The sequence below is a fragment of the Abramis brama genome (genome assembly GCF_963993115.1).
Source record: "Abramis brama genome assembly, chromosome: 14".
Taxonomy (NCBI): Eukaryota; Metazoa; Chordata; class Actinopteri; order Cypriniformes; family Leuciscidae; genus Abramis; species Abramis brama.
In genome coordinates this window covers 33,625,094-33,643,385 of record NC_139976.1, presented here as the reverse complement: position 1 = coordinate 33,643,385, position 18,292 = coordinate 33,625,094, and the positions used below count along the sequence as shown (strand labels likewise).

Sequence of the window (18,292 nt, the reverse complement as noted above, 5' to 3'; positions counted from 1 at the left end):
ATCCGTGTTGCCTACACCGTGTTATCCTCTTTTTAAAATTTGCACCCTGTTGACTTCAATGGGGCAAGTTTTAAACCTGCTTTTAGCCTCTTAACATCCTTGATGTGTCATTACAAGTGCACAGGTCATGTGAGTGATTCCTTCAGAGTGAACACGGGTGAATCTGACTGCAGTAGATGTGAAAGATATGAATAAAAATTATGTTTATTCAGCCAGCGCACATACCTGTATTTACATCCTGTTTTCGGTCAAAGTCCATAGTAATCGATTGTCGAGTTCACGCGCGTGATCATAGGTACTAAACCTATGCGCGTGAACTCGACAATCGATTACTCGATTAATCGATTCAGATAACGCGGTGTAGGCAACACCGATTTTTGTCGTTGTTCTCTGTACTGACAGCACTCCAAATGTACAAAAAAATGAGCTCAATGTTAAAATTGACCGGAGTTCTCCTTTAATATAGCCTGTCTATAATATCAAGTGCTTTCATTAATTTCTGATAGCATATTGTAATGCCACATAAAGGCAATACAGATTTATGTATGAAAAGATAAAGATGAATGACATTTGCTGTCTGGTGTTTTTATAGGAGGTGTCCAGAAGGATACACTTGTATGAAGGCTGGGCGAAACCCAAATTATGGCTACACCAGCTATGACAACTTTGGCTGGGCCTTTCTCGCCCTCTTCAGAGTCATGACACAGGACTATTGGGAGAATCTCTTCCAGTTGGTCTGTTAACTACAGTAGTTGTTTTTATGTTTTTATGTTCATCTGTTGGAATAGCGTAAGCAAATTAAATTCCATCTTTTCCATCTTGTTTAGACCCTTCGTGCTGCTGGGAAGACCTACATGATCTTCTTTGTGGTGGTCATCTTCCTGGGCTCTTTCTACCTCATCAATCTGATCTTGGCTGTGGTTGCGATGGCATATGATGAGCAGAATGCGGCCACCTTGGCTGAGGCCATTGAGAAAGAAGAGAAGTTTCAAAGATTGCTAGAGCAGCTCAGGAACCAAGAGGTCAGGTGACTACCATATGATTTCACATTATAATATGGTTACATTATTTAAAATGAACAGATTCAGCTGATAATGTGTAATGCATATGAAAAATGCAAAACACTCATTATTTATTGATTTATATTGATACACGTCACACTGATATGTTGTTATATAGTGGTTTATTTATATCACAAATTACAGGTAGGCAGTAAAGCATCTCTGGCCAGCCAGACAACTCAAAGTCGAGGGTCAAACAGGACAGGTTCCCTGCACAGTCTTGACGGTGATGATGCCATAAAGGACTGTAATGGCCGGATTGTGCCTCGCCTCATCATCAACAGAGTCTCCTCTGACAGAGAGGTGATGTAAAACTTTCAGATCAGGAGTATTTTAACAATATGTTTAGTTTTATTATTTTGTGGAATCTGTAATACTTGAGTTCTGTTAAAACCAAGTACTTTTACTCAGTTAAATTTACATTGTAAAAATAATACTTTTTACTTTATAACAATTTCAAGTAGACTTAAAAGTACAAAGTACTTGAGCTGCACGATTAATCATTAACAGATGCAATCTCACCCATGCCATCTCATTCCTAAATGACAATGATTCACCTGTGTCTATTAAACCTTTGGAAAAATCACACCGGAACATTCAAACTTTTCAACCACACAGTATTGTTATTTCTTTGTTACCAATATTCTTATCATCACAGAAGTCCTGAGATAAAAGTTTATAGTTCAGATGTCTACAGAAGTGATCAAAATAGAGCAAATTACCTTTTGAAAGTAACTTGGCACTTCAAATAACAATTATACCACCAGGTGGTAACAATTGACTGTTAAAAAATGGATCTGTCATTGAATCATTCATTCAAAAAAGATTTGTTCAAAAACGCTGATTTATCCAGTAATGAAACAACTGAAGTATTTATGAGTCATTGACTCATTCATTTAAACCGAGTTTAAAAAAAAATCAGATTAATTAAACATTTTAAAAAGACTGCAGCAATTAACATTTTGTCATAACCTCTAGTAAATTACGTTATTTTGTTATACGTTTGTCTCTGTATGACAAAAAACAAACAAACATGGTTCTCAATTTATCCAGAATCGTGCAGCTTTACAAAGTACATGTGTCATATGACTTAAATTGTTTCTCAATTATTTAAAAATAAATATAATATTTTGTGACTGAAAAATGAGGGTGAGTAAATGATGACAGGACGTCAATTTTTGGGTGTGTAGTAATGTGTTTTTGTAATAACCATCGCTGTCGAAGGATGAACTTGAGTCATGAACATGAAAGTGTGAACACGGTTCATGATTAGTCTTGATTATTAGTCTAAAAATCACTATATTCAAATGTCAAACCACTGTATAATCATCTACTGAGAATATTTGATCAAGGTTACAGGATATTGGTTTACTTTAACATCTGCTGTGTTGTAGAGTTTTACGTGGTCAGAACACTGAGAAAATAGTGATTTAATTGAAAATAGTAATTTTTGCATAAAATATACTAATACTGTAAAATCTCTTACGCCTCTTGTTTTCCAAAGTTTCATTTTTCAGCTTTTAAAAACTTAGTACAATTAAACGTAGATACTATTTTACCATTTGGTAGATTTGGGTAGATACACAGAATTTTAATTTGACAAAAAAAAATTGACAGTATATGTACTTTAACGTAAGTACAATTACTCAGTACTTTTTACACCCCTTATTACTGTACTATTTATACACAACCAGTCAAAAGTTTCAACATACTGTATGTTTCGTATGATCTTGATGTTTTGATGCATGCCATCATGCTCATTGTACAGCAATAACTAAATGGTAAATAGAAGTCTGTTTTCGAGTCATTTAGAAATTGTAAATTAGAATCTCTTCACTCTAGATTGTTGAAAAAGCTTTTATTTGACATCCGTTTTGACATGCGTACTGTTTCATTTATCCTCCAGTTATCACAAGAGAAACTCACAAGAGATCCTCCTGAAGAGGATGACAGGTCCATGAGCTCCAAACACAGCATGCAGTTCCTGGACCAGCCGAAACTCTCCAAGAGAACAGCTAGTGCCATCAGTGTGCTCACGGCCACGATGGAGGGTACTAGCTTGAAGAAACTCCTTGAAAGTTTATTAACTGCAAATTAAAAGGATGTTCCTTCGGATACCTCATTAAGTAGCTATTGTCACTGAGGAGCATGTCTAGAAGCCTTTAGAGTTTTTCCATTTATTGTGCTTCTCCAGATGTCCCAGAATGTCAGAGCTTTATGTTGAACATCAAGTGGTGTCCCAACACAGTACCAAAATGGTTTGTTATACAAAAGTAAACAAAATTGTTATTAATATTACCATCACTGCACAGGCTCAACAAATTAATACATTTACAACCATGAAATTAATTTTTGTTTTGTTTTGGGAAGGTATGGTTTGCAGGACATTCTGTAATGATCTGGTTAAAACATCGAAGACATGCTAAATACTCACAGGTATTTTCTATGGGCTTCATTTATAAAATTTTGGGTAGAAACTGTCCTACTTTTGATCTTACGATTATTTCTCCAATGTGCGTACATGTGATTCTGAGAACGAACGTACTCACAAAAACGTGTACGCCTCTCTTAAAGATGTGAATCGTAAATTACTTTGAAATTGTGCGCAGCTGAATGGTTTCAGATCTCCAGCTTGTAAACGGCGCCTAATTAATGTCATTAACATATAAGATCACCAGTCAACGTCCAAATCCTTTACTTGAGAACGTAGAGCGGCAAGAATTGCTTAGAATTCCAGATTTAGCGTATGCTAAAATCCATACACTTTTTATAAATGAGGCCCTATGTTCTTGAATTTTAATATAAAGTGCAGTTTTCTAGATTAGTGTGCCATGGTGTGACAGAACTGTTTTAGTGTGTCTATTGTCTGGAGCTAGAGATTTATACCAAGCAAAGGTCACATTATGTGTAGAGAAAATACCTGTTAACTTAATCAGAGTGGTGCTAATCTTTGGGCTATTTCAGAGCCATGGACTGACTTTAGACTGGCAGAGCTTGTTGCTGTCACTCTTCTGGTGTTCATTCATTGCTCTTAATGCTATTACCGCTCACTGTAAACGAAAAAACTTTTTCAATATCTCTTTCTCTATTTGTTTGTCTCCCCAGATTTTGAAGATGCTCAGAGGCCTTGTCCCCCAGGCTGGTATAAATTCGCTGATATTTTCCTTAAATGGGACTGCTGGGCTCCCTGGATCATCTTTAAGAACTGGGTTCATTTTGTAGTGATGGACCCATTTGTCGATCTAGGTATCACCATCTGCATTGTGCTCAACACTCTTTTCATGGCCATGGAGCACTACCCCATGAGTCCGGATTTCGAACATGTTCTCTCAGTGGGCAACTTGGTTAGTGTTACATCAATACTTCTGGATTACTGTCAAAACTCTGTAGAAATATTAATCTTGAGAATTTACCTGGCTGAAAATCTATGCATTCTGTATGTCAGAATGCATAGTTGTGATTTGGATGCTGGTCCCTATGCTGATGTCCCTACCAGTCATCTTAACTAGCTTAACCAGGGCCATGCTGGTTGACCAGCATTTTTTTGCAGCTTGAACTAGCATGGAACCTTAAATCAATAAGATCAGAAGATCAGAATCACTGTGAACAGAAACGGTAATAGGTTGAATGTGTGTATCTTCCCTTTCTGGGCTTGCCTGAGAAATCAGACGTCTTTGCAGACAAAAGCTTTCCTATTTTAGTAAAGTCATTTAAGTGTAGGCATTAGCATCAAGACAAAGCAACTGTTAATAACAGCAAAGCATGATTATCAGGTCATTCATTTTGGTCATTAATAGTATTAAAGTGATACTCTGCCCCAAAATGAAAATTCTATCATCTTTACTCACCCTCATGTCATCCCATTGTTGACAGTTTACCTGAAGCGATTGTTTATTGTTTAAAAAGTTTAAAATAGTACTGTTTTCACACACCTATCATTTCGTGGCATGAGGTTGATTAAATGATACTTTTAATTTTTGGGTGGAGTATCCCTTTAAAGGTACACTATGTAACTTTTTTGTTCAAAATGTATGTATATAATGAGCGAGTCCATCTTGAATCCATCTTCCTGTCTTATCCTGAATGACTGCACGCCTATAATAAGTGTTTATATTCAGACTATTTTAGACCGAGTGGGACAACAACCGTAGTACCTGCGTGACTCGTCATATATATGTAGTTTTGTTTATTAACCGCTAGAGCACCAAGAGCTACATAGTGTACCTTGAAATTGACCGTTTATGTTTCCATTCTTATCTCACAGAAGATTAAACCTTATTCTTCAAGGTATTTACAGGAATCTTCACAGCTGAAATGGTGTTCAAGCTTATTGCTTTGGACCCCTACTACTACTTCCAGGTGGGGTGGAACATTTTTGACAGCATCATTGTCACACTCAGTCTGGTAGAGTTGGGACTGGCCAATGTTCAGGGATTGTCCGTTCTCAGGTCCTTCCGTTTGGTAAGTCTGAATCTCAACCCCTCGATCTGTTTCATTATTTTATGGTTTGTGTGATTGATATCCTCTTTAACCTGTTAAAATTCATGAAATACTCATAAAAATGGTGTGTGGTTTAACTTTGTATGTAATTGTGTCTCTATGTGTATGTTTGTGCCCATCTCTGACGGATATGCTGGAAGTAGCTACGTGTCTTCAAACTCGCTAAATCTTGGCCCACCCTTAGCATGCTGATCAAGATCATCGGCAACTCAGTTGGTGCCCTGGGGAACCTAACACTTGTCCTGGCCATCATCGTCTTCATCTTCGCCGTGGTGGGCATGCAGCTCTTTGGCAAGAGCTACAAGGACTGTGTTTGTAAGATTTCTCAGGACTGCGTGCTTCCCAGGTGGCACATGAACGACTTCTTCCACTCTTTCCTCATCGTCTTCCGGATCTTGTGTGGAGAGTGGATCGAGACCATGTGGGACTGCATGGAGGTGGCGGGAGCAAACATGTGTTTGATAGTCTTCATGATGGTCATGGTCATTGGAAACCTAGTGGTAAGTGAAGCGGAGATTGTACAAACATGATAAGAATTGATTCTGGCAGAAAATTTTAACCGCTGCAATCATCATTTAGAAGTGTTCTGTAAAAAGACAGCAGCGTATCTTTGACATTGCATGTGCAAGAAAGCTTTCAGTACAGCACTGCTCTGATATGTAACTATTTTCCTTTGCACTGAGAGGGAACATCATTAGGGCCCAAGCCCTGAAAACTCATGAAACTTTGCACACAGGTCAGAACCCGCGGCCATTAGGGCGGGCTGAAGATGGTACCCGGGCGTGGCGGGGTGCTCAACAGCGCCCCCTAGAATGCAATATGAAATCTTGGACACATACAAGAATATATTTGTATGAAACTCAGTACACATATAGAACTCATCGGGCTGAACAACTTCCGCACTCTATGTTATTAGCTCCGCCCAACAGGAAGTCAGCTATTATGGGTTGTTTGAAAAACGTATGCAATGGAATTTGAAACACTCCTCCTAGAAAATTCATCTGATCACCACCAAACTTTGTCAGCATGAAGGCAAGACATTGAGGATTCTAAATTGGCAGCGGATTTTTGATATCTCGAACGGTTTGGCCATGGCGAGGAAATGAATTTATGGCGTGAAAACAGAAACAGGAAGTGTGTTATAACTTCAGCATACATTAACTGATCTTTAAATGCTTTGAAATCACCTTCTTATTTTTACCTGATTTGCTTCAAAATAAAGAATATTAAAGTTTGATGCGTTGCCATGGCAACAGTATCTAAGCTATCAATATTCTTTATTGATGCTTTTGAGACTCTTAGCATGCTTGAAATTGGATGAAACTCGACAGACACATCACATTTATTAGCCAGCAGACATGTGCGCAGTTTCAGAAACGGGCGTGGTGGAATGGCTCAGTAGCGCCACCTTTTGATCAAAGTGTGGGGGGGGTAGATTCATCTACAGCAACAAAACTTGGTATGTATATTGTTCTCATCAAGCCGGACAACTTTCTAATTTACAGACATTAGCTTCGACCAACAGGAAGTCAGATATTTTGGTTTGAATGTGGATTTTTCTGGAGAATTCTCTCTCTCTGTCTCTGTGTGTGTGAGGGGTGGGGGGGATTTTTCACCCTTGAACGGGGTCTGAAAACTTGGTCCATAGATCAAACACGCTTGCATGAATTAATATGAAACTCAGTACACTTATAGATCTCATCGGGCCGAACAACTTTCCCTGGTCAAGTTTTACGCCAGCCCAACAGGAAGTCGGCTATTATGGGTTGTTTGGAGAACGCTTGCTCTGGAATTTGAAATAATCCTCCAAGGCAATTCTTTCAATTGCCACCAAACTCGGTCAGCATGAAGTCAAGACATTGAGGATGCTAAATTGCGGACGGATTTTTGATATCTCGAACGGTTTGGCCGTGGCGAGGAAACAAATTTATGGCGAGAAAAGATAAAAACGAAGTGGTATAACTTCTGCATACATTAATTGATCTTGATGAATCTTCAGCAGTGTGTTCGTGGTAAGAGGCCAATCAGATGGATGTAACTATTGTGAGTCAAAGTTATAGCGCCACCAACTGGCAGCAGGAAGTTTGTCATTTTCAAAATGCTTTGAAATCACCCTCTTATTTTTACCCGATTTGCTTCAAACTTTATGTGTATAATGTAAATACACGGCAGATGTAGACCTGGGAAAGGATTATTGATATCTTAGATATTGTTGCCGCGGCAATGCATCAAACTTTAATATTCTTTTCGGATGCTTTTGAGACTCTTAGCATGCTTGAAATTGGATGAAACTCGACAGACACATAACACTTATTAGCCAGTAGACATGTGAAAAGTTTCAGAAATGGGCGTGGCAGGGGGGCTCAACAGCGCCCCCTTGAACAGGGTCTGAAAACTTGGTCCATATATCAAACACGCTTGCATGAATTAATATGAAACTCAGTACACATATAGATCTCATCAGGCCGAACAACTTTCCCTGGTCAAGTTTTACGCCAGCCCAACAGGAAGTTGGCTATTATGGGTTGTTTGGAAAACGCTTGCTGTGGAATTTGAAATACTCCTCCTAGAGAATTCATCCAATCCCCACCAAAGTCGGTGTGCATGAAGTCAAGACATTGAGGATGTTAAATTGCGGACGGATTTTTGATATCTCGAAAGGTTTGGCCGTGGCGAGGAAACAAATTTATGGCGAATAAGGAACACAGGAAGTGTATTATAACTTCAGCATACATTAACTGATCTTGATGAAACTTCCGCAGTGTGTTCGCTGTAAGAGGCCGATCACATGGATGTGACTATTGTGAGTCAAACTTATAGCGCCACCAACTGGCAGCAGGAAGTTTGTCACTTTCAAAATGCTTTGAAATCACTCTCTTATTTTTACCCGATTTGCTTAAAACTTTATGTGTATAATGTAGACACACAGCAGATGTAGACCTGTGAAAGGATTATTGATATCTTAGATACTGTTGCCGTGGCAACGCATCAAACTTTAATATTCTTTTTGGATGCATTTGAGTCTTTTATATATATATATATGTGTGTGTGTGTGTGTATGTATATATATATATATATATATAATATGTGTTTATATATATATATATATATAAAAGACTCAAATGCATCCAAAAAGAATATTAAAGTTTGATGCGTTGCCACGGCAACAGTATCTAAGATATCAATAATCCTTTCACACACTGTGTCTGTGGGGGGTGTGGGGGATTTGTCTGTTAGGAGAAATTTGCTTTTATAATTGTTTTTCAAGGTTTCAGGGGCTTTTGGGGCCCTTAACGTGCTCGAAAACTCTTGAAACTTTGCACACAGGTCAGAACCTGCAGCCATCAGGGCTGAGCTGAAGCTGGTACCAGGGCGTGGCTCAACAGCGCCCCCTTGAATGGGGTCCGAATACTTGGTCCATAGATCAAACTAGCTTGCATGAATTAATATGAAACTCAGTACACATATAGATCTCATCGGGCCAAACAACTTTCGCACTCTTCAGTTATACGTCAGCCCAACAGGAAGACAGCTATTATGGGTTGTTTGGAGAACGCTTGCTGTGGAATTTGAAACACTCCTCCTAGAGAATTAATTCAATCGCCACCAAACTTGGTGTGTATGAAGTCAAGACATTGAGAATGCTAAATTGCGGACGGATTTTTGATATCTCGAACGGTTTGGCCGTGGCGAGGACACGAATTTATGGTGAAAAAAGAGAAACACAAAGTGTTATAACTACTGCACACATTAACTGATACTGATGAAACTTCAGCAGTGTGTTCATGGTAAGAGGCCGATCAGATGGATGTAACTATTGTGAGTCAAAGTTATAGCGCCACCAACTGGAAGCAGGAAGTGTGTCACTTTCAAAATGCTTTTGACAAAAGTGTTGGGGTTAGTTTTACCCACAGTTACAAAAATCAGTACGTATATTGGTCTCATCGAGCCGGACAACTTTCTAATTTACAGTCATTAGCTCCGACCAACAGGAAGTCAGATATTTTGGTTTGAATGTAGATTTTTGGGATATTTCAGACATATATAAAATAATATATAAATAATAAAATAATAATATATTATTTTTTTATTTTTTTGTAAGTGACAAGACAGAGAATACTACTTGTCTGATTGATATATATATATATATATATATATATATATATATATATATATATATATAGCTGCGAGCAGCGATGGAGGGCCCAAGCCGGTGACACCGCCACCCCAGTGCCTTTAGTGTAACTAAAGGCACCAGGATGGCGGTGCCACCGGCTTGGGCCCGCAATCGCTGCTCGCAGCTATATTTATTATTATTATTACATCTGCTGCCACTGCTAAGCTGTTAATCTTTATAACTGTTAGCCTGAAGCTGTCCTGATCTGAAGCTTTAGCATAGCAACCAAGCCAAACCCAAAGGATTTTCAGCACAGCTGATGGCAGGCCGGCTGTTGTTGACATTCAGGTGGCACAGCAGTTAGCATCTGATTCCTCTGTGTAACCAGGTGTTAATAAGTCATAACATTTCAACTTTCATATGTAGGGCAGCCTGTAGTGTATAACCATTTGCTGAATTTCAATGGGAAAAATTCTTTAAATGTCTCTTAAATGAAAAATTAATGCTGAAATCTTATTTATTTATTATAATGTTTAAATCCAGATACATTTACTTGAGAAGGAATATGCCATAAGATATTAAGTCTTGTTTTCTGACAAATGTATTACAATTAAGTGAGTTTATGCTTAAAGGAACACTCCACCGTTTTTTTCATATTAAACTATGTTATTCCCTTAACTAAGACGAGTTGATACATACCTCTCTTGTCTCAGTGCATGCACTCAATCGCTCTGGCGCGCGGCGACACTTTGATAGCACTTAGCTTAGCCCAGTTCATTCATTAGGGACCAAACAGAGATGAAGTTAAAAGCGACCAAACACCTCCACGTTTTCCCTATATAAATACAGTTACACGAGTAGTTACATGACCAAGTATGGTGACACAAAATAAAACGTGGCGCTTTTCTAAGCGGGTAAAAAGGATAACTATAATGTATGGCGGAATAGCACTCGGGAGCACTTCGACTCGGCGCAGTAAAAAGATCTGCTATGCCAGAGCAATTGAGTGCAAGAGAGGTATGTATCAACTCGTCTTAGTTAAGGGAATAACATAGTTTAATATGAAAAAACGGTGGAGTGTTCCTTTAAAACGAAAAAAAAAGTCTGTCAATGGAATAGGAAACATAATCTTGTTTCCCCATTGAATTAAGTTTATTTTCTTACCCTACGGACTTTTTTTTTTTTTTTTTTTTTTTAAGCATAAACTCACTTTATTTGATACACATTTTGCATCTCAAGGAAAATGTATCTTGATTTAAGAATGTTTAGATATTGTACCGGTAAACCAGACAAAAATACTAAGAAACCACTAAGCCTAAGGCTGTGTCCCCTATACCCTTAAACAGGGCACTATTTGAGGGGACAGCCATTTGTAGTGGTGTCCGAAACTATAGTGAATGTTATCGAGTGCACTCTCTCAATCCCATAATGCACCACAGCTGAATCATCCATCCATTTTGCAAACCGCTGCTCCAATGTGGGCACAACGATATATATTACAGGTATAAATTCCTTTTTAATTGATTAATAAAGTGTTTAATTAAGGTTTATACATGCTAGTTTCCATGTCTGCATTTAAGTCCAATTTTTTATGCCCTTCCCTCGCTAACGTCGCATGAGTGCACACTACTTGCAGAACCCTTGCAATGTGTTTAAATGGAACGCGCTTAAGCCCTTGATCACTTGGAATCCGCAATGGAGCTGATTTACATTTTTTCCCCCATTTTTTTCCTTTTACGCACCATTCTATAGGCCTGTGTGTATGCTTGGGCTGTTGGAGACAATATAAAAAATGACACAAACGAAAATGATAACAGTACAATAAACTAAAACTGTGTAAAGCTTAAGGTAGCTAGAAGTATTATGCAGTTGTAAAAATAACTCTGGAGAAAATTAAGCGTGATCTGCTGTGACGTCAAAATCGTGTTGTGTTGTTGTCTATGAATCTGCCTGTATAGTGTACATATTGAGTTGACTCGCTCCTTTTGTCAAAATTGAGGGGTTGAGGGGATGTTCAAAATAAACTTCAAAATGTTGGCAGGGATTCCCCCAAGGGGAAGTGCTTAAGGAAGTTTGCAAGTGTATGTCTAAAAGTGGAGTTAGATGCAGGCAGCCCTAACCAGAGTTCAAGATAAATCTTCTCATTACTACTGGAGCTGCCAGTTTGCTGAGTTTCAAATGATTATTAAACAGAATTACAGCAAGCTCAAACTATGCAAAAACGGCAGCCCTTCCAGCGCACTCAGTGTCTGAATCCGCTCACTCGTTTTCATTCACTCCTTCAAGTGGACTATATTAATAGAGTAATGTAGGAAACAGTGAATGAGAGTATAGGGGATGTTTTTGAACACAGCTCAAGACTGAGCATTAATTACAAAATGAAAGACATGAACACATGAACAAAACCCAATGTTACACATACATGCTGACGTCACAGTGTGGTATATTTTAAACTATATTTGCATACATACAGTACATTCTCATAAAGCGATTCATACTATATAGCTAATCTGCTTGATTGCTTGCGTCATCGCAAAATGTAAACTATAGTATCGCCCAGCTCTATATTTACATAACATTTAACAGACACTTTTATCCACAATAACTTACAAAAGAGGAAAAACAGTCAAAGCAATTTATCCAACAAAAGGGCAACAATAGAATAAGTGCTAAGATAATTCTCTCTTAGTTTAGCACAGGTCATGCAGCAAGGATTTGTTTAAGGTGAAGGTACAGTAGTGTGTTCGTTTTAATGGGTCACGTGTTCATGAAAGAGATGTCTTTAGTGGTTTCTTGAAAATGGCTAAAGACACCGCTGCTCTGGTGGAAGTAGGCAAGTAATTGTAAAGCGGCTTCGAATCAATGTATGTTGTGAAAAGCTCTGTACAAATAAATTTGACTTGACTTGGCTTTTTAAGTGAAAACTAGCCTGCTAACTTCATGTGTTGTTACAGAAGGAGATGCAGATGAGCTGCTAGCAGCTGTGCACATAATTACCATATTGGAGCTGCTGACTGAATACACTTCCTCTCAGGTTATACATAGAGAAAAGGAAATGGCCTGTCTTAGCGAGCTTGCAAACCTATTATTACTCAACACAACCCATGGCTAACATACATTTCACACACACACACACACACACACACACACACACACACACACACACACACTCTTCTCGTATTTACCCTCTACTGCACTTGTCTTCTGGACAAACAGGCATTGCAAGCCACAGCTACATGTTTGGTGCTGTCCTCTATTTACATAGTATGACTGGAGCCAGCAAACACTGGTTTTGATCTTGGCTGTGTGCTAAGACCCAGCTCAAGTGAATGTCTTGGCGCACAAGAAACAAACATGGACAGCTAAGAAACACAGCGATAGAAGCGGAAGATCCATGTCGCAGCTCCCTGTTCTTATAAGGTCATTGAAAGGAGAGGAAAACAATGCTAAATGCAAATAAGAAAAAGCAGCTGACAATATATAATCATTCAAAAGTTTGGGGCTGGTGAGATTTAAATTTCTTTTCTTTTTTTTAAGTCTCTTATGCTCACCAAGGCTGCATTTACTTGATCAAAAAATACAGTAAAAACAGTGATATTGTGAAATATTATTACCAATTAAATTAACTGTTGTGCAAAGCTGAATTTTCTCAAGAAACATTTCTTATTATGATCAAAGTTTAAAGCAGTTAATATTTTTTTGGAAACCGACACATTTTTTTTTTCTTTCAGAATTATTTGATGAATAGAAAGTTCAAAAGAACAGCATTTATTTGAAACAGAAATCTTTTGCCTCATTAGGAATATCTTTACTGTCACTTTTGATCAATTTAATGAATTCTTGCTGAATAAAATGACTACTTTCTTTTTAAAAAATCTTACTGACCCATAACTTTTAAATGGCAGTATTAGTTGCAAATTTAGCATGTGTTCACACTTGGCATGTTTGGTTCGATTAAAACGAACCCTGGCGCGATTGCTCTGGTGCGCACCAACCATGAGTCCGCTGAAAAGATGGGTCTCGTTCTGCTTCCAAACGAACTCTGGTGCGGTTCGAATGAAATATGAATGTAACCCGGACCAAAGACATGCAAACAGACCAAAAACGGGACATGATGTCACAAGATGCAACCCTAAAAAGGACAGAATGCTCAAGCACACCAGTTTTTTCTTGTCATAGTCATGATGTTGCCCGTCACAGTTCGGTTAGCCCATCACACAGCATTGTTTTGGATGTTCGGTTTGTTGCTGGTGTCAAAGGATGTGCTTCAAACTTTACCGTATTTTGGCAAAAATATTGTTAGTTGCCAATGGGAACAGACAGAGGGACATACCCTAATCCTTAACGTAAATTCCAATGTTAAATTTGAATAACCTTTTTTAATTCTTTTTTACATTTGTATGTTAAAAGGGTTTACTGAGGAAAAACCAGAGGGTCCTGAAGCATAATCGGCAGAATACTCCACATGATGGAGTGCAAACAAATCATAGAGCATTGAGAACTGGCATGAGTTGCATCTGCACTCCAAGTTTAGTGGGCTGGATGAAAAAAGTTTGCTAGAGGAGGGTAACACGGGAAACCAAATATCAGTGGCCTCATTTGGCATGTAACTCTGATGTGCAATGTGAAAATCACAGCACCTGCTTCTACTGGTGTGTTTCTCAGGAAGCTTGACGTATTTCATACATTAGGCTGATATGTTGTCAAATGGTCTGGGCATTTTGAACTAGGTGACTGAGTGCCAAATAATGTGTGCTCGGTATTAATATAGTATCATGACACTATTATGATTAATATAGTATTAAGTAACTTGACTAAGCAAAATATATTGGTAATGATGTTGTCACGGTTTTGTTTTTGGGTTTGTTCATGTCATGTGATTCCATGTCTGTCATGTGATCCTGCCATGTGTCTTGTCATTGGTTATTTGTTTGATCATTGTTCTCAGGTGTCCCTTGTCTTGTCATTAGTCTGTGTTTTTAAGCCCTCATTGTCACGGTTGGCTAACCGTGGTCCGTTCGTGTGTGTATGTTTTTGTGCTGATTGTCATCACCTGGACTGATAAACTGATTACTACCTCATCAGCACCGGCACACCTGTTATTTATTTAGATCTGTCTATATAAGCATTGTCTCTTGTTTTGTTAGCTGTCGGATCATTGTCATTGTCACCGGCCTCTGCTTCATGTCTTTGTTACCTGATATCCTGGATTTCAGTTGTGTTTATTTGTGTAAATAAATCTACATTTGTTACTTGCATTTGCATCCTCACCTATACGTGACAGAATGATCTGACCAAACATGGATGCAGCAAGTACCGTGGCTCTTTTGAAGTTTATCAATCTTGACACCTCTCGCAGAGAACAGCATCGGGAGAGAGATGCCGAGATGAGGCGCGGCACGGGCATTGGCAACAGATGGAGGAACTGGCGCGACAGATCCAGGGTCTGAAGAGTCCTACCGCGACACCCATACCGCCAGTTCCTCTCACACCTACGGAGTCGAGTGATCGACCGGAGACGAACCTACTTATCCCGGAGAGATATGCGGGTGAGCCCAACGTTTGTAAAGACTTTATTAATCAGTGTGATATGTATCTGTCCAGGCAACCCAGCATGTTTGAGAAGGAGAACTCTAAAGTGGCATTTGTTTTGACTCTGCTCACTGGTCAAGTGGCATTGTGAGGAACTGCTATATGGGAGAACCGGCACCCATGCTGTGCTTCGTTTCAAGCGTTGTCGACCGAGATGAGTAGGGTTTTCGACGGTGTGGGAGCAGATTTCCCTTCCTTAGAGATGAGATCGAGGAGGAGGTCTCACCTTAATAATTTTTTTCGGGGGAGTAGTGAGCACCAAGCTATGCAGGCTGTAGAGCCAAGCCTGCATGAGCTTTTGCCCGAACCAGTGCCCAAGATGGCCGTCGCCATGCTCGATCCAGTTCCTAAGATGGCCGCCGCCATGCTCGATCCAGTTCCCAAGATGACCGTCGCCATGCCCGAGTCTGTTCACGAGATGGCTGAATCGTCTGAGTCTGTTCACGAGATGGCTGAATCGTCTGAGTCTGTTCATGAGATGGCAGTTCCTGTCATGGCTGAAAGGTCCAAACCCGAGTCCCCTGAGCTTCCTGTTCTGACCAAGTTGGCTGAACCTGAGTTTCCTGAATTCCCTGTCCTGACCATAAGGTATGTATCTGTATTTCCTGAGAGTCCTGTCAAAGCTGAGATGGTCGCCTCTGAGTTTCCTGTGCCCTATAGGTCAGCCAACATGACCGTTCCCAAGCTCCATCGACTCTCGGCCTTAGCCAATATGACCGTTCCTGAGTTCCCTAGTCTCTCTGCCCTACCCAAGATGGCCGATCTCAAACTCTTTGAACGCTTTGCCTGGCCCAAGATGGCCGATCTCAAACTCTTTGAACTCTCTGCCTGGCCCAAGATGGCCGATCCCAAGCTCTTTGAACTCTCTGCCTCATCCAAGATGGCGAATACTGAACCCTCTAACCTGGCCGTGAGGCCTTCCGTGTATCTTGTCTCTCTGTCTCTCCTTCTACCCAGGTTCCTGTTGCCTCCAGCGCAACTTGGATTCCGGTTCCAGTCTGGCTTCCTGCTCGGCCGGCTCCGTCTTGGCTTCCTGTTCTACCGGCTCTGCCTTGGTTTTCAAGCCCTCCGTCCCTCCCCCAGGTCCACCTCCGTTCCTCCACCCACCTGGACTCTTGTTTCTGTTTGGTATGGAGTGTCTGGAAGCCACTCCTTAGAGGGCGGTACTGTCACGGTTGGCTAAACGTGGTCCGTTCGTGTGTGTATGTTTTTGTGCTGATTGTCATCACCTGGACTGATAAACTGATTACTACCTCATCAGCACCGGCACACCTGTTATTTATTTAGATCTGTCTATATAAGCATTGTCTCTTGTTTTGTTAACTATCGGTCATTGTTACCTGCCTCTGCTTCAAGTCTTTGTTACCTGATATCCTGGATTTCGGTTTTGTGTTTATTTGTGTAAATAAATTTACATTTGTTACTTGCATTTGCATCCTCACCTATACGTGACACTCATGTTTGCCATGTGTCTTTGTCAAGTATTGTTTCCTGTAAACCACTGTTGTGAGTCCTTTTCATGTCCATGTTTTCATGCCACGCCATGTTTTTGTTTCATGTTTGGTTTTGTTTATAATAAACTGCACTTGGGTTCTCATTTACACTTGCCTCCAGTGGATCCTTTACAGAATACTTGACCTCCAACGAACCCAGTGGTTGCCCTCCTAAACCTACGCCTGGGGAATCTTCCCCTGGAAACATGTGGAGAAATTTTGTGGACTGTGTTGCCAGGTAAAATTTAATGATGTGGCTCTTAAAGACATTTTTTGTTTTGGGCTGAACGATCCGGTGCGGTCCCAATTGCCAGGGGGAAAAATTTATTTTTCCCTGGCCCATTATATTGACTATGCCCTTTTGTTAAGTGGCTCAACTCTTACTGTGGGTTTAATGGATGAGGAACACCACAAACCCACAATATCCTCTCAGCCTGAACCACTTCATGCCATGTCTGCCAAGCCTGAGTCTCTTCACGTCATGCCTGCCAAGCCTGAGTCTCTTCACATCATGCCTGCCAAGCCTGAGTTTCTTCACGTCATGCCTGCCAAGCCTGAGTCTCTTCACGTCATGTCTGCCGTGTCTGAGTCTCTTCACGTCATGCCTGCCATGTCTGAGTCTGTTCACGCCACGTTTGCCGCCGAGCCAGTGTCTCCGGACAAGATGGCCGCCGCCTGAACCTGAGCCCTCAGCAGAGATGGCCGCCGCCACGCCTGAACCTGAGCCCTCAGCAGAGATGGCTGCCACTAATCCTGAGCCCTCAGTGACGGCTACACTAACCATTATGGCCACAGCCATATGGTGTGTGTGGTCTGTGCACACATTTGAAGTTCACGTCGCGCCTGCCGAGCCAGAGCCTGTTCACGTCACGTCTGCCGAGCCAGAGCCTGTTCAACGTCACGTCTGCCGAGCCAGAGACTGTTCACGTCACGTCTGCCGAGCCAGAGACTGTTCACGTCACGTCTGCTGAGACTTTTCACATCATTTATGTTCCTGAGCTGTTGTCTGTTCCAGCCCATAACCACAAAGCTGTCCCCAAGAAAATTTTGGGGGGGGGGGCAGTAGGGTCCTTGCCGCGCCGCCATGGTCCCCTGAACTGTCTGGTCCACCCTGGCCACCTGAACTGTCTGGTCCACCTTGGCCACCTGCACTGTCAGGTCCGCCCTGGCTTCCTGCACTGGCAGGTCCACCCATGCCTTGCCACGGCCCAGGTCTGCCCACGCCTTGCCACGGTCCAGGTCCACCCACGCCATGCCACGGTCCAGGCCCGTCCACGCCTTGCCACGACCCAGGCCCGTCCACGCCATGCCATGACCCATGTCCTGTCCGCCTGCACGGGCCTGGCCCTCCATCCCTCCCCCAAGACCGCCTCCGCTCCACCACCCTCCTGGAATTTTGTTTTTTTGGGGTTTTGTTGGCCGTCGGGAGCCGCCCTTAGAGGGGGGCGGGATCTGTCACGGTTTTGTTTTTGGGTTTGTTCATGTCATGTGATTCCATGTCTGTCATGTGATCCTGCCATGTGTCTTGT

The 18,292-nt window shown here is 40.9% G+C and overlaps 1 protein-coding gene across 1 annotated transcript in view; it reads left to right on the top strand.

The window, feature by feature from the left end:
- Positions 1–18,292, top strand: part of scn4aa (sodium channel, voltage-gated, type IV, alpha, a) — a 58,358-nt gene that overhangs the window by 21,073 nt on the left and 18,993 nt on the right. The window contains exons 10-16 of the mRNA XM_084135968.1: positions 593–734; positions 828–1,022; positions 1,206–1,364; positions 2,968–3,112; positions 4,167–4,405; positions 5,349–5,522; positions 5,705–6,061. Of these exons, the coding sequence (XP_083992094.1) occupies positions 593–734; positions 828–1,022; positions 1,206–1,364; positions 2,968–3,112; positions 4,167–4,405; positions 5,349–5,522; positions 5,705–6,061 (1,411 nt within the window). The remainder of the gene's footprint in view (positions 1–592; positions 735–827; positions 1,023–1,205; positions 1,365–2,967; positions 3,113–4,166; positions 4,406–5,348; positions 5,523–5,704; positions 6,062–18,292) is intronic.